General features: G+C 43.1%; 1 protein-coding gene across 1 annotated transcript; it reads right to left on the bottom strand.

Annotated features, from left to right (window-relative positions):
- Positions 1-433: 433 nt before the first annotated feature.
- srp54 (signal recognition particle 54) lies at positions 434-15,539 on the bottom strand. The gene is made up of 17 exons (XM_033988327.2): positions 15,465-15,539; positions 14,801-14,867; positions 14,617-14,713; positions 14,175-14,266; positions 13,955-14,039; positions 9,158-9,262; positions 8,722-8,788; positions 7,320-7,377; positions 6,846-6,996; positions 6,026-6,174; positions 5,556-5,656; positions 4,971-5,057; positions 4,754-4,827; positions 4,443-4,551; positions 3,241-3,411; positions 1,680-1,775; positions 434-1,191 (listed from the first exon to the last, which is right to left on the bottom strand). Exons 3-17 carry the CDS (start codon positions 14,692-14,694, stop codon positions 1,100-1,102), a joined length of 1,515 nt encoding a protein of 504 aa, XP_033844218.1. The 5' UTR covers positions 14,695-14,713; positions 14,801-14,867; positions 15,465-15,539; the 3' UTR covers positions 434-1,099.
- Between the last annotated feature and the right edge of the window lie 68 nt (positions 15,540-15,607).

Genomic DNA, 15,607 nt, shown 5'->3' with positions numbered 1-15,607 from the left:
TATCAATTTATTTGATGTACGTTTTATTTCTTATTTCCATCAGTTTAAAATAACGTTCTCACAATAGACTATGGTTCCCAGAGATTTTAGTTATAATCACCGAAGTATTCCTGACCCACTTTTAGTGTCACTGTTTCACTGAGATCCTGAGGCTCAGAGCAGAAACCAGAAGGTTTACTTTTATACATGGCCCATTTTCATAAACAGTTATTACATAAATGAACATGGCACATCATGAAGTCTGTTACAACAAGTTCCACAGGAGAATTTGTAATTCTGTAATTTGTTTTGTAATTGTGTGTTTGAAAACTTCTGCTGACACAGAACAGTAGGAGACCTTAAGAAGCCCCAGTGTTTACTCTGGAGCAGTGTGGCGCTGGCCCATATATAAAAGTTTAGGAGTTTTACATTATATCACATTCATCTGGATCTTACAACTTTTTTTTAATTTATTCAGACGACAGGGACGGTGTACATTTATTTAAGCAAGTGAAAAACCCTGTGAGATCAAAATGGTCACTTGAGCCAAAGTTAAACTGCAGGACACATTCAGACGAAAATACAGTTTAAATGATATTAAAAGTACAACATTTAACACCAGAGGATGTACAGTGTTTTAATATTACTGTAGTGCAAATGCACCAGAATCAACCAAAAGGGTATTTTTCAGACTTCAGTTTTTGGATTTTTCTCATATTTTTATGATTTTGTGAAAATGACAGACTGACGTGAAACGATGGAATATAAATGTTTATTTTGACAAAATATTGTCACAAATAACATCCCCATTTTATGTGATCGTGAATAACCATCGACTAATCAGAGCACTCTGTTCAAACAAGCCTCATCTGTCAACCAATCAGCCTTTTCATTTCTCTGTTGACCAATCAGAACCCTTTCTTTTCTCTGTCGACCAATCAGAGCACTCCGTGTAACAAAGCAGCACAATTAAATAAACAAACGTCTTCATTAAAAAAGCGAACTGTCCGACGCTGCCAGAGTGTTTTTAAAAGTGTTTACTGGCCCTGCCCCCTGTCTGGGAGTGGGCGGGCTGTATAGTCTTTATTTGAGCATGAGAGGAAGTCCGTATTTGTGCATGTCACATGTTGTTGAATCCCATCATGCCTTTCATGTTCCCCGCTGCGCCCTGCTGGAACTGCCGCATCATGGACTGTAGTCCGGCCATTCCTCCTAAAAACATGAGAGAAGAGGGTTAGAAACATGCTAAGAGCATGCAAAGAATAGGCCAAGAATAGGCCAAGAACAGGCTAAGAATACACAAATACCGGCTAAAAACATCGACTGTAGCTCTGCCCACCCTCTTGAAGCCAACCATAGAGCAGAGAGTGAGAAGATGTTATATTAACATAAAAGTTACTAAAGCAAAGTCCACTGTCCAAATGGTCTTAATATGACCATCTGCTGCTACCCCATATTCCCATTTTGCATCTCGTTAGCATGCTTCTGTCTGGCGGACATTGCGTTTGTAAGTCTTATGCTCTTGTACATGCAAATACATATTTGATTATGGGTGTAGTTTGGTGAACATGAACAATCTGCTTTGATCACTGGTTTGCACTTTTGTCATTTCTTGACCCTGGGTTTTGAATGGGTTTTAGGCAGGGTTGGACGGGGTTACGATGGGGTAGTTTGTGCCCAGTACCTGGTGTACTTCTTACCCATGTGGTGCAGCACTCTGGGGTCCATCATCTTGGCCATCTGCTGGTTGAGTTTGGCCATCTGAGACGGGTTCACGTTCTTCGACATGTCTCCTCCTGAACACACAACGTTCTGACACATTAGAACCACACGACGTTCCGTCACATTAGAACCACACGACGTTCCGTCACATTAGAACCACACGACGTTCCGTCACATTAGAACCACACGACGTTCCGTCACATTAGAACCACACGACGTTCCGTCACATTAGAACCACACGACGTTCCGTCACATTAGAACCACACGACGTTCCCTCACATTACATCCACATGACATTCTGTCACATTACAACCACACGACGTTCTGCCACATTACAACCACACATGATGTTCTGTCACATTAGAACCACACATGATGTTCTGTCACATTAGAATCACACATGATGTTCTGTCACATTAGAATCAGAGTAAAAGTAGAACTCTACTCTGTCACTGGAGAACAGTTTTAAAGTGGAAACGATTGGCGGCTTGTCCAAAGGCTTTTTCAGTTTGTCTTGGATGAGCAGCCAAACATCTTCACGCAAACCTTTATCCAGTGACAGAACTGAATTCTTTTACAGTGGATCAGACCTGGACGACTGAGGGATTACAGACATTAGAACCAGAGATCTGCTGGTTTAAGGGAGCGGGTCCTAAATCTGGGGCTGGGCTCAAACTAGGCCTGGTTTAAGGACAATAGATCAGATTTATCCCACAGGCTTCAGTCTAATTTAGGATCAGTCTGGCCTAGTTTGACTTGCTTTGACCTGGTTTGGGGTCAGTTTGGCCTGGTTTATGGTAAGTTTGGCCTGGGTTGGCCTTGCTTCCGTACCTTTGAAGAGACCCTGGATGGTTTAGTCTTGTTTAGGGCTAGTTTAGTCTGGTTTAGTCAGCTTTGGCCTTTGTTTCAGCTTAGTTCCATACTTACGAAAAGCCCCATGAAGGTATAGGATTAATTAAGCCCACTTTGGCCTGGTTTAGCACTGTACTTTTAAAGAGCCTCTAGACGATTTTGGCCTGGTTTAGGGCTAGTTTAGTCATGGTGCCATATGAACCATCTCGCACTCTAAGGACAGGGACTGGCCTCCTGCTGGTGCCCAGAGTCAGGACTAAACATGGGGAATCAGTGTTTCAGTTTTATGCAGCTAAACCCTGGAACAGTCTTTCTGAAGATGTGAGACAGGCCTCTACTTTGACAATGTTTAAATCCAGGCTGAAAATGGTTCTGTTTAGCTGTGCATATGACTGAAAGATTTTTATTCTGCACTTTTCTCCTTAATTACGTAAAGCACTTTGTATTGCACAATTCGTACACAAGGTAATTCAAATAAACTTGCCTTGCCTTAGTCAGCTTTGACCTTATCTGGTCTTTGTTTAGTTCCTTACCTTTGAACAGCCCCTTAATGCTTTAACCTGCTTCAGCCTGGTTTAGACTGATTTGTTCTTTACCCCTTGATACTTTTGCCAGGTTTAGGGTAGGTTTACCCTTGTTTACCCTTTTTTGGCTTTGTTTGGCCTGTGTTTAGATTTAGTTCCGTACCTTTAAATAGCCCCTTGATGCCGCCCATCTTCTTAACCATCTGGGCAAACTTGGTGTATTGTGTGAGGAGCTCTTGGACGTCTCTGGTCGCCACTCCAGATCCTCGGGCCACTCTCTGGATTCTGTTTGGCTGTTTACTGAAGAGTTTAGCCCCATCTTTACTGTCCAGCTCTGAAATAAATATGTAATATCAAAAATAATATCAATAACAATATAAATGTATCATCATCATCATCATCAATATTATTATCATCATCAGTCTGATCCAAACCCAGCTGTCGAACTCCAACATGTGCATCTGACTAAAGAGTTTAACCCAGTCTTCATTGTTGAGATCTGAGAGACAAAATACTGCCATATCAGACCTACCCGTTTCTTCTCATTGAGCCTCTGAAGTTGTATTTGGAGTGATTCATGTTTGAGTAATCTATAATCCCTCATTTTCAAGACGGCATTTTGTTGATCTACCCCCGTTTTCACCTCCACTGGTACACGCCCACTGTGACGGACACACTTCCTTTTCCAGTTTTATTTTTCTTAATCGGTGATACTCGTAGAATTAGGTAGCATCGCATAGTCGGCACCCATTAGGGCCCTGAATTATTACGCTAAGTATGACTCAGGCTCAAGCTCATTCGACCTAGCCAACAAACAGAAATTAAACAATAGCAGTTTCCAGTTTCAGTGTAGTTAGCTCCTCCCTTCAGATAAATATAAGGCAGTGTCTACCAGGAATCTGACCCCTACAAGTTTTTGTCCAGTTGACAGATGTAATATTTTTTCTTTACTATATAAAGACACATTTTTCATGATTTTATTCAAAGTCAGAAGTTTGCATACAGTGAGATGACTTTAAACTATTTGGGAAAACCTATATGATGATGTCATGTCTTTGGAAGCTTCAACTATTGTAAGAAGCTATCCAGTTTAAAGGCAATGGTACCAAATGTATGCAAACTTCTGACCTTTGAAGAAAATCATAAAAATTCTCCAAAAAACACCTTCTCTAATTAATCTGGCAAATAGAAATAATTTAGGTAATCCTAAAACAGGAAATGTTTTGCCTGATTTCATGTAAGACAGTGACAAAAAGCGTATGTCTTTTTATGAAGTGTATGTAAACTTCTGCTGTCAACTGTACATAAAACACATAAAACACATATAAACACATGTAAACACATGTAAACACATATGAGACTGACCCTGGTCATTCATACTGTCCATGATGGTCATGAGCTTCTTGAGGCGAGCCATGGACTCCTGTTCATTTCCTTTGGACATAAAATCTGTCCCAAAACCTGGAATCATCCCCTGAAGAGAGAGACAGGTAAGTGCAAAGGTTAATATTACAAAGAGACAGAAGGGAGAGAGGCAGGTTAATATTATAAAGAGAGAGACAGGTGTGTTCCTGTTTGTGTGTGTGCGTGCATGCATGCATGTATGTGTGCGTGCACATGTGTGTGCGTGCACATGTGTGTGCCTGTATGTGTGCGTGCATGTTTTGTGTCCTGACCATGATCTGTCCAAAGGGGCCCATCTTCATGATGTTCTGGAACTGTTCATACATGTCTCTGAGCGTGAACTGACCTGCACACAACAGACAGGGTCAGACAGGATAAAAACATAAGGGTCTGGGCCCCAGACCAATCTCAGTCCTGGACCTGTCCTAGTCCTGTTTTAGTGCTGGTCTCTGTCCCTGGTCCCTCGTCCAGTCTTAGTCCTAGTCTCACCGTGTTTGAGTTTGTCGATGAGTTCTTCGTTGTCGTCCAGTTTGAGTTCGTTGACTCGGTCAATCAGCCCTTCGATGTCTCCCATCCCTGAAACACACAAAGAGTGAACCAGAACCAAAAGCCAGAACCAGGACCCAGAGTCTGCACAGAGTCTGCCTCGAGCCTGTCCACAGACACTCACATTCACACAGATGCTCGTACGCCTGTTTAGACCCCCTGTAGTCTGGTTATGATCCTTACAGCTCGATCACATACTCTAGAGATGTTGATACTTTGGTTTTTGATATCTATCAGTATCTGATATGAAACAATACCAGAACCAATACCAGACTGAAAAAGGCATTTTATTTTTATCTAAACTACAAAATGGATCCAAATGTGTTTTATGCAGAAACTGTTGAACGTCTTTGTGTGAATTAAAATTCAAACCTCATGTAACGTCTTCAGATCTACATTTGCGTGTAGATCATTTTATTACATCTAGTTAAAGGCCCATGGAACAGATACCAATACTGCACATTTTCCTGGATCAGCGGCGATATTTGATACCAGTGTCACTGCTTCCCTTTAAGCAGTATCTCTTACCCAGGAGTTTGCTGATGAATGGCTGAGTTTTGAAGGGCTCAAAGTCGTCGATGTGTTCTCCAGTACCGATGAAGATAATGGGAGACCGAGTGGCTGCCACACTGTACCACAGGGGAGAGAGAGGAATAGAGAGGGAGAGACGGAGAGAGAGAGAGAGAGCGAGAGAAAGATAGCGAGATAGATAGAGAAAGGGAAAGAGGGAGACAGAGGGAGGGTGGGAGAGAGCGTGAAAGAGAGAGCGTGAAAGAGCGAGAGAGTGAGAGAGAGAGAGATGAGTTGCACATATGTAGTACTGTATGAGACTCCTCATGCCCTGTTGCCTTTGTGTATATTACATGTCTATAGTAGTTTATATATATTAGACTCGAGCTGAGAGCTCCACCCCCTTTGGCGTGCTGTTTTTATGTATATTGTATTTATATACTGTATAAGTTTTGTATATTTGTATAATAGTACTATATTAGACTCACGCGCTGAGAGCTCCACCCCCTTTGGCGTGCCCATCCAGCTTGGTGACGATGACCGATGCAACGTCCACTTTGTCCTTAAAGGCTTTGGCCTGAGCCTCACAGGCCTGACCGATGGAGGCGTCCATCACGTACACGATGTTGTCCGGTTGCTACGGAGATACAAAAACACAAGCGGGTTCAACAGGGTCAGAGGGGCAGCCACGTCTCCTTCCCACTGCCGTGGGGAGCTGTGGCATCGTTTAGCTTGTTCTTACTGCCACTGAGGAGGACCCTGTTGGAGGACATGAGATCAGAGAAGGATTCTGTCACTGGACCATGATGGTTTTTGTGTTTCTACAGCAATGGACCCTAGAGTTTGGGTTGTATCTAGAAGGTTCCATATGGTTTGCAACAATTTTAGGTGATGTCATCTCTGGTTATGTCTGTAGATGGCGTAATATTAAATTCACCATGGCATTGGAGACCTGCAGCATCTCCTCAGTCTTTGGTTGTGTCAGTGTAGTGTGAAATGTTTGGTGGAGGTCTGGGTGTGTTTTAGATGGTGTAATATTAAACTCACCATGGCGTTGGACCCTGTGGTTTGGATTGTGTTTGTACATAGTTTGGTGCAGTGTGATCTGAGATGTTTGGTGGAGGTCTGGTAGATAGTCGGTGGAGGTCTGGTTAAGTTTTACATGGTGTAATATTAAACTCACCATGGCGTTGGACCCTGTGGTTTGGATTGTGTCTGTACATAGTTTGGTGCAGTGTGATCTGAGATGTTTGATGGAGGTCTGGTAGATTGTCGGTGGAGTTTTAGATGGTGTAATATTAAACTCACCACGGCGTTGGAGACCTGCAGCATCTCCTCAAACAGAGAGTCCTCCTGTTTGTGGCGTCCACTCGTGTCCACGATGATGATCTCAAAGTTTTCTGATTTAAACTTCTCCACTCCCTCTGCTGCGATCACTACAGGGTCCATCTCTGTGTAACTATGGAAGTAAGCAATCAACAACCTATGACATGATCTGATCAAAACATCCAGGTCCATTTCCATGTAACTATGAGGATGACATAAACACGTGAAAGTGTGGTCTGCAGTTTGAACCCCCAGATCAATCACATCTGTGGAGCAAAAGCATTTATCGAGAATCAATGCCTCCTGTATGAGTGGCTCAGTGGTACAGCGACTACCCCATAACCCAAAAAGTTTGTCATTTAATCCCAGCAGGAAGATTGCACTGTGTTTGAGAGCAGGGGAAGTGTCTTGCCCAAGGATACAGTGTGAGGATGTGGTTTGTCAACAGGGACTTACCTGCCGTAGAAGGGGATCCGGGCTTTGGTGGCGTTCTGTTTGAGCTGATCGAACGCTCCTGGAGGGAGAGAGAAAGAGTGTGAAAACAGAGACAGAGAGACAGACAGAGAGAGAGCGAGAAAGAGAGGGTGAGAGAGTGAGAGACAAAGACAGAGAGAGGGAGACAGACAGAGAGAGAGAGAGGGAGAGAGAGGCAGACAGACAGAGCGAGAGAGAGGGGGAGAGACAGAGCGAGAGACAGAGAGAGAGAGACAGACAGACACAGAGAGAAAGTGTGAAAAGAGACACAGACAGAGAGTTTTCCATAAGTGTGGACAAAGCCACCAAAAGAGAGAGAGTGAAAGAGAGACAAAGAGAAAGCCACACAGGAGAGGGAAAAAAGTGAAAAGAGAGAAAGACAGAAAGAGGAAGACAGAGTGTGTGTGTGAAAAGACACACACACACAGAGAAAGAGTGAAAAGAGACAGAGAGAGAGTGTGTGTGAAAAGAGAGAGAAAGAGACAGTAAGAACGAGTGAAAAGAGAGTGTGTGTGAAAAGACAGAGACACACACAGAAAGAGTGAAAAGAGAGAGACAGAGAGAGGGAGACAGAGACAGACAGAAGAGAGCGAGAGAGAGAGAGGGGAAGAGAGGGAGAGAGAGAGAGACAAACAGACAGAAAGAGTGTAAAAAGAGAGGGAAACGCAGAGAGAAAGTGTAAAAAGAGACAAAGACAGATAGAGGGAGAGAAAGAGGGTGGAAAAAGACACAAAGAGACAGCGCGAAAAGAGAAACAAAGAGAAAGCCACACAGAGAGAGGCGAGAGAGACAGAAAGTGTGAAAAGAGAGACAGAGAGAGGAAAGAGAAACAGAGTGAAAAGAGACAGAAAGACAGAGAGTGTGTCTGAAAAGAGACACACACAGAGAAAAAAAAAGAGAAATACAGAGAGAGAGAAACAGAGAATGTGAAAAGAGAAAAAAAGTGAAGAGAGAGAGTGAAAAGAGACAGAAAGAGAGTCCCAAGAGAGAGAGAGACAGTGTGAAAAGAGAGAGACAGAGGGAAACAAAGAGAGAAACAGTGAAAAGAGACAGAGAAAGTGTGAAAAGCGACAGAGAAAGAGTGTGAAAGAGAGAAACAGAGAGAGAGAGAGAAAGTGTGAAAAGACACACAGATAGAGAGAGAGCGAGAGAGAGAAAAGAAAGAGAAGGACACAGAGAGAGACAGAGAAAGACACACAGAGACAGAGAGTGAAAAGAGAGTCACACACACAGAGACATAGAAAGACAGCAAGAATGAAAAGAGGGCGAGACACAGAAAGGCACAGAAAGAGAGGGATGAAGAGAGAGAAAGCGTGAAAAGAGAATGTGAAGAGAGACAGAGAGAAAAAGATAAATAGAGTGTAAATATGATCCACAGTCTGACCTGCTCTGAAGGTGTCTGCACAGATCAGACAGGTCTTCCAGCCTTTTCTCTGGTAATAATACGCCAACTATAAGAAAAAAACACAAAATCCAAGAGTACAAAGACACATTAAAACAATAATACAACCACAAACATAAAACACAAAAAGGAGATAACTATACAAAATACCAAAATATCGGCCGATATTTGCACTTTTTCTTGTATGAGTTATCCGTCTTAAATCTCCAGCACATGCCGATATTTAGTTTAGACACAAACGCAAGCAGTTTCATCTGAACACTTTAGTGTGAAGACAAAACAGTTCAAACATGACTCCAGCTCTCTTACAGCGCTGTGGTCAAAAAGACTGAAGAACATTTAAATGGCATCATCTAAATCAGTGCTGAAATAGGTGAATAGGGCATGCACAAGTGCGACAGGTGAAACTGGTGTGTACCTTGGAACAGGTGGTGGTTTTGCCGCTGCCCTGTAGACCCACAAACATGATCACGTTGTTCTTTCCTTTGGTCGGAGTCCAGGCTTTCACTCCAGGGTCCACCAACTGAACAAATGAGGCGAGAGGAGAATGTTAAAGAACCTCAAAGAAACAGGAGAGAACCAGACGTGACAATAGAATGTCCAGAGTCCACCAATGGAACAAAAGAACAACTTTAACTTTACAGAGCCAGAGGAGACGAGAGAGAATGTCAAGAGTCCACCAATGGAACAAAAGAACAACTTTAACTTTACAGAACCAGAGGAAACAAGAGAGAACATCCAGAGTCCACCAACTGCAAAGGAGTGCAGACATCAGAGTGGTATAGAGGTGAGAGCAGACTGAAGGATCACAACACACTTGCACGCACACACAGACCAAGTGCACCTGGGGCCTTTTTCTTAAACAAATGGTTAATGCTGACACACACAATGAACGTTGGCGAGTTCAAACCTTACACACATGTGGCCGTACACACAGATATAGCTGTATAAACAGTGTATAGCCGTGTCCCAATTCATCAGCTGCACCCTTCATCGGTTACATTTGAAGGCCACTGTCATCACTTCCGGCGGGACAAGGCTTGTCCCATTTCTTACAGCACAAGAATGCGGCCAACAAATATGGCCTGCGTTTCCAGCTAACGTAACATGTGCTGGCTTGTCCAAACACGAGAGACATGCGTGTTCTTTTCACTGATATTTACTATGGTTTTACTTTTTCATCACAGTTCACACTGTAGAACCAGTAAACACAAAATATAACATAAGCTCCAGCTCATATTACATATACGCACAAAACTGTATATGAACGCATGGAAAATATACACATCACTTTGTTCTGCTAGTAAAATCGGTGAACTGTAAAGTTTATTTTTTACTTTTCAATTGTTTTTGATTAAGACTTCACATTAGCCTAAAAGGCTGAACCAGAAAACAGGAAGTAGTTTTTGCGATCTTAAACTAGACTTATGATAAACTAAACATTTACAATATTGTTCTAAATGAAAAAAATTATCACCTTTATGGTCTTATAAATGATGGGGAAATAAATAAGGGAAAATTACACACTACACCATCTAGTGGTCAAACATGTGAACTGTAACATATATAATCAACCATTACCTAACACATACATACCCAGGTACATGAAGCACAGACAGCAAACTGAATACGCATCTGGTATGTTAATGTAAGACATTAACCATTAACAGTTAATCAGATAACCAAAAGTATAAAAAACAAGCTAACAAGTTTACAGAACTGGTGGCTGATAAGACGCAGGTGATGTATGAAATGGGTCGAATGTAGATGACAATAATGTGAACCTAACAAGACGCTGGAGAGGTGCTGACCTACATTACTGCCACTCATGAGGTATGGGACATGATGCATCTGTAATAATACTACTGCAAGATGCATCATGATCAAACTGAAATCACAATTTAAATGGTGAAAATAAGCATTTCTCAAATGTGTATTATTGCTGAATTAATTTAACAGTTCGCATTTATATTAATGTCCAGTGAATATAAATAATATTTTTGAACCCAATTTCATCCTAACCTGTAACAGTTTTGTAACTTTCTTAATGTGTTTGTCATTACAGGTTTTGACTCTGCAGGACTTTCAACTGACCAACCATAAGGCCCATAGTCCCAATAGGCAGCGTACAGAGCTAGTTGAGTCAACTACAACTACAACTGAGTCAACTACAACTACTGACAAACATATTGATATACGGAGTGGTCTAAGTGCGTTGGGTCATGTCTCCACTGTCACCCATCCCGAGTCACTGAGGAGGAGGTGGTCCTGCAGAAGACCTGTGGGGCATCTATGGTTCCATCAAGGCCCATGCTGTGTGCTGCTGTCCCTTATGTGCCCTAATGGGCTCGACACACGGGGAGCGACTAACCACAGCGTGCAGCGACACACGGGCAGCGACAAACTGCAGCGACTAGCGGCAGCTTGTCACGTGGCGCTCTGTTCCAGAGCAGATCACGAGCCTCCTACACGTCTGATTGGCTGTTTATTTGGAGGGAATTTTGAGGTTAATAGAGGTAGATGGGGAAAAAGACGCTAAAATGAAACCTCGTAAAGTTTTGCTTCATTTGACTAAAATATTACAATTGGTTGCACTCTACAAAACTAAAAAAAAGCGATACTGGGTCCACCCTATTCTGCAGCTAATTCTGTTGAATGTAAAAACCTTAAATATATTTTTTTAATGTTGATGTTACATTTGGTTATTAGCCTCCATAAATTTATCTGAATTAACAAATTTGCGCATGTTAACTTACCACTCATATTCACCCTGGCACCAATGAGTTCCCAGGCAGCTGTTTTTTTTATATATATATCTCGGTAGTCTCTTTGAGATGTCAAAAAGAATTGGGAAATCCGACACCGTGAGTATAATTTTCTCCTCCATGATGTTTCTGAAGTGGACAGTGCATTGGCTCGTCAATCAAACTCTCGCTGATTGGCTGTTGTGCAGGCGACAGCGATAAAAGTAGAACATTTTTCAACTTTCATTAGTCGCGTCGCAGGCCCGCGTGTGCACGTCAACATGCACGAGCGCGAGGTTTTCACGTGCACGACTTTCGCTTGTCGCGGAGGTGACAGACGAGCGACTTTCGCGGTGTCGCACAGAGACCATTGAAAATAAATGGAGAGCGAGCGACGTCGCTGCCCGTGTGTCGAGCCCTTAATGGTGTAGTGTGTGCGTAAAGTTTAGGTGTGGCTTCAAATTTCTTGCAGAAGTGAAAAATACTCCATTTAAAAGTAGAGTAAAGGTAGTTTTTTTTTTATCTTATCTGAAGAAAACCTAAACTGTTTTATCATTTAGGAAGTGGACCATGGTAATGTTCCAGTTACAGAGAATAGATTTGTACTTCACATCTGAAGTGTGTGACAAAAAGCAGAATGTTTAAAGACCAAAATACAATTTGTCCATGACAATGAGAATTTCTGTTTTAATGATGTTTCTGTCTATACTGACTTTTGATTCAATGGGAGATGTGACAGTTATTTGTCTTTTTTGATAACAACTACTTCATTTACATGTACTAAAAAATGTTTAAACAGTAGTAATCCAACTGTTCAGATTTCACAGAGATAAGTTTGTTTTGGACTGTCACATGAGTGAGTAAAAAGGAAACAGTCAGAGTTACTGACATACAACTGTTTCCTTTTTTTTTTTGGACTAACTTTATGTTTGTAAAACTTTAAATATTTGACACTATTGACAAAGTAGTTCCAGAAGTTCCTTCTGATTGTATAGAGAGATCTTTCTTTAAAAACTGACCTAATGCACCTTTATTCATCATCCATTCACCCATTTTCTTCCGCTTTTCCAGAGCCGGGTCGTGGGGGCAGCAGTCTAAACAGGGACTCCCAGACTTCCCCCACCCCAGACACATCCTCTAGCTCTTCAGGTGGGAGCCCAAGGCCGAGCCTCAGCTGAGAGACCCAGCATGCCCTTGGTATTCCCCGGGGCCTCCTCCCGGAACACCTCCCGAGGGAGGTGTCCATGAGGCATCCTGAGCAGATGCCCGAGCCACCTCAGCTGATTCCTCTGCAGAGACTGGGGGGACCTGGGGGGCGGACTACACTCCTCAGCCTTCCCAGTATGGTGTATTCCAGGGTACTGGAGAGAAGAATCCGGCAGATAGTCGAACCTCAGCTTCAGGAGGAGCAGTGTGGTTTTCATCCTGGTCATGGAACACTGGGCTCTACACTCTCCATCGGGTCCTCGAGGGTTCATGGGAGTTTGCCCAACCAGTCCACATGTGTTTCCTGGATGTGGAGAAGGCATTCGACAGTGTCCCTCGTGGTGTCCTTTGGGGGGTGCTCTGGGAGTTTGGGGTCTGGAGCCCTTTGCTAAGGGCTGTCTGGTCCCTGTATGACCAGAGCAGGAGCTGTGTTCGCTTTGCCGGCAGTAAGTCAGACCTGTTCCCTGTGCATGTTGGACTCCACCAGGGCTGCCCTTTGTCACTGGTTCCGTTCATTATATTTACGGACAGAATTTCTAGGCGCAGCCAGGGGTCGGAGGGGGTCCGGTTTGGGAACCACAGGATCTCATCTCTGCCATTTACAGATGATGCTGGCCTGATGGCTTCATCGAGCCAGGACCTGCAGCAGGCACTGGGGCGGTTTGCAGCTGAGTGTGAAGCGGCTTGAATGAGAATCAGCTCCTCCAAATCCGAGGCCATGGTTTTCGACCACCAGAAAAAGGCAGCTTGCCCTCCCCGGGTGGGTAGTGAGTCCTTGTCTCAAGTGGAACTTTAAGGTAATTTCGTAAATGTTATTACAAGAACATTGTCAAATTGGTCATATTTATAGAAGTTACACTAGTTTTAATGTTTGTATTTTTAGTCATAAGACTTGGATGAGACTTATTATAATATCTTGTGCTCATGGGCCGACTATTTGATCATTAGAACATTATCTTTCCAATTTCGGCACGGCCTTTGCTGTCCATGAAGGCTACACAGAGGAGCACCCTTCGTCGGCCCTTCGAAGGCTGCAGCCATTGAATTGGGACACGGCTTATACAGTTTGTGTTTAGACCTTACATACACACGCAGAGTTATGTTCAGAGCTTGTATAGTACATATAGAGGGTGTAGTTTGTGTTAAGAGCTTGTAGAGTACATATAGAGTAGTTTGTGTTCAGAGCTTGTAGAGTACATATAGAGGGTGTAGTTTGGGGTCAGAGCTTGTAGAGTACATATAGAGGGTGTAGTTTGAGTTCAGACCTTGACGAGCTCCTTGAAAACAGCGTGTTGGATCATCCTCCGTTTGTTCAGACCAGATGCCATCTCCTCCAGGTCTATAGCCGACCTGATCACAAGGGCCACACAGAGGTCAGAGAGAGGCCACAGATGCCGTGCTCACTTCCTGTTTGGAGCTCGGCAGCTAGTGGGATAGACATGTCCTGAAATGTGTGCAGTCTGTGGGGGGCAGTGTGGGACTCACTTAACGTTCTCTCGCAGCTGTTTGACTAGTTTGATGTTCACGTCAGCCTCCAGCAGGGCAGCGCACACCTCCTTCAGCATCGCATTCAACACCTGATCAAAAACACACGTCATATGATCACAAAACACACACAGGGCCATATTACATCAGCTCTGAGGGGGTAAAGCACTTTGTTACATTTTTGTAGGAAAAGCACTTTATAAAATTGGATTTGAAGTTGTGTAACTTGTACACAGCTGTTTTTTCAGGGTGTGAAATGTGGTACCTCTTCAGTAGTGATGTGAAGTATGTTATTATGCTTAGTTCTTATTATACATTAGATGATTAAGACTGTATTTGATGATAGTGGCATTGCTTGTACAGGTATGTGCTTGGTGTCTTCTCGGCATGTTCACAGACTGTGCTTGGCATGTAATTATATTTGATTAAAAGGTTGCAATACCTCTTCATTGATGATGGTGGCGTTGCTGAGCGACCTCAGAGCCGAGGTGATTTTTCGTCCTAAATCTGCCAAAACCATGATGTCTGCACTCGGGGTCCTGAGAAGAATAGAGGAGAGGTCAGAGGGGAGGAGAAGAGAGTCAGAGGAGAAGAAGGTAAAAGTTGAGGTTTGAGGCCAAACGCACCTCTTCACAGAGAAAAATGTGAGGAAGGTTTGTGGAGGACGGGCCTCCTGTGGAGCTGAGACCGGACCTGCATACACAATAGTGAAAAATCATACAAATGGACTGCATAACGATAAAGGGTCACATGACTGAAACCACAAAATTAAATCAAAACAAACTCCGGGCCCACGTCACATGATCTGAAACTGAATATAACTCAGGTAATGTCACGTAACAAATGAATCAAATAAACACCTAAACACGAGTCAAACACAGGATTCAAACTAGTATGTCTTTATCCAAAAGAGAAACTCCCAAACCAAATCACAGAGCTGCAGAATCTAAATATATCGTGTTTAATGTAGGCTAAAACTCCTCCTCTGAGCTGCAACGAGTTTAAACAGAAAAACGCGAAGAGACCCGCACTCTTCTGAGATTTAAATGGTTTAAAAAGAGGGTTATAAAAGAGATTCCAAAGGTTTGTTGTTGTTTGTTTCAGTCCAACATGTCGGACACGATTAGCTTAGCATTAGCCTGCGCAGATGTGCCTCTAAACTTCAGCTTTTGGCGTAGTTTTGGTTTGTTTTGTGCCGTGTCATCAGCGCAGGCGTTTGGAGCGGAGACAGGTCGTTAAATAAAAGGTAAAAGTTTAAAGATAAACACGGATCACAGCGCAGAAACGCACCTTAAACTTTAAATCTCCAAAACCACGAACAGTACAGTCTGTGGAGAGCAGCGTCATCAAACCGAGGAGCTGGAACCTCTTCACGACACTTCCGGTCTCTTTATCACGTGTGTGCGTCACCAGCGGGTTTGGGCTTTTAGTTT

Source organism: Periophthalmus magnuspinnatus, chromosome 22, assembly GCF_009829125.3.
Source record: "Periophthalmus magnuspinnatus isolate fPerMag1 chromosome 22, fPerMag1.2.pri, whole genome shotgun sequence".
In the NCBI taxonomy this organism is placed as follows: domain Eukaryota; kingdom Metazoa; phylum Chordata; class Actinopteri; order Gobiiformes; family Gobiidae; genus Periophthalmus; species Periophthalmus magnuspinnatus.
The sequence above is the reverse complement of the archived record's forward strand: the minus strand, read 5'-3'. Positions and strand labels throughout refer to the sequence as shown.

Excerpts from the sequence above, each read along its gene's own strand:
- srp54 (XM_033988327.2), bottom strand. The coding sequence starts at position 14,694 with ATGGTTTTGGCAGATTTAGGACGAAAAATCACCTCGGCTCTGAGGTCG. Across the intron at positions 9,263-13,954 it reads TTTTCAAGGAGCTCGTCAAG|TTGGTGGACCCTGGAGTGAA; the intron begins GTCTGAACTCAA and ends TCATTTGTTCAG. Across the intron at positions 6,175-6,845 it reads TGCAGGTCTCCAACGCCGTG|CAACCGGACAACATCGTGTA; the intron begins GTGAGTTTAATA and ends GTATCTCCGTAG.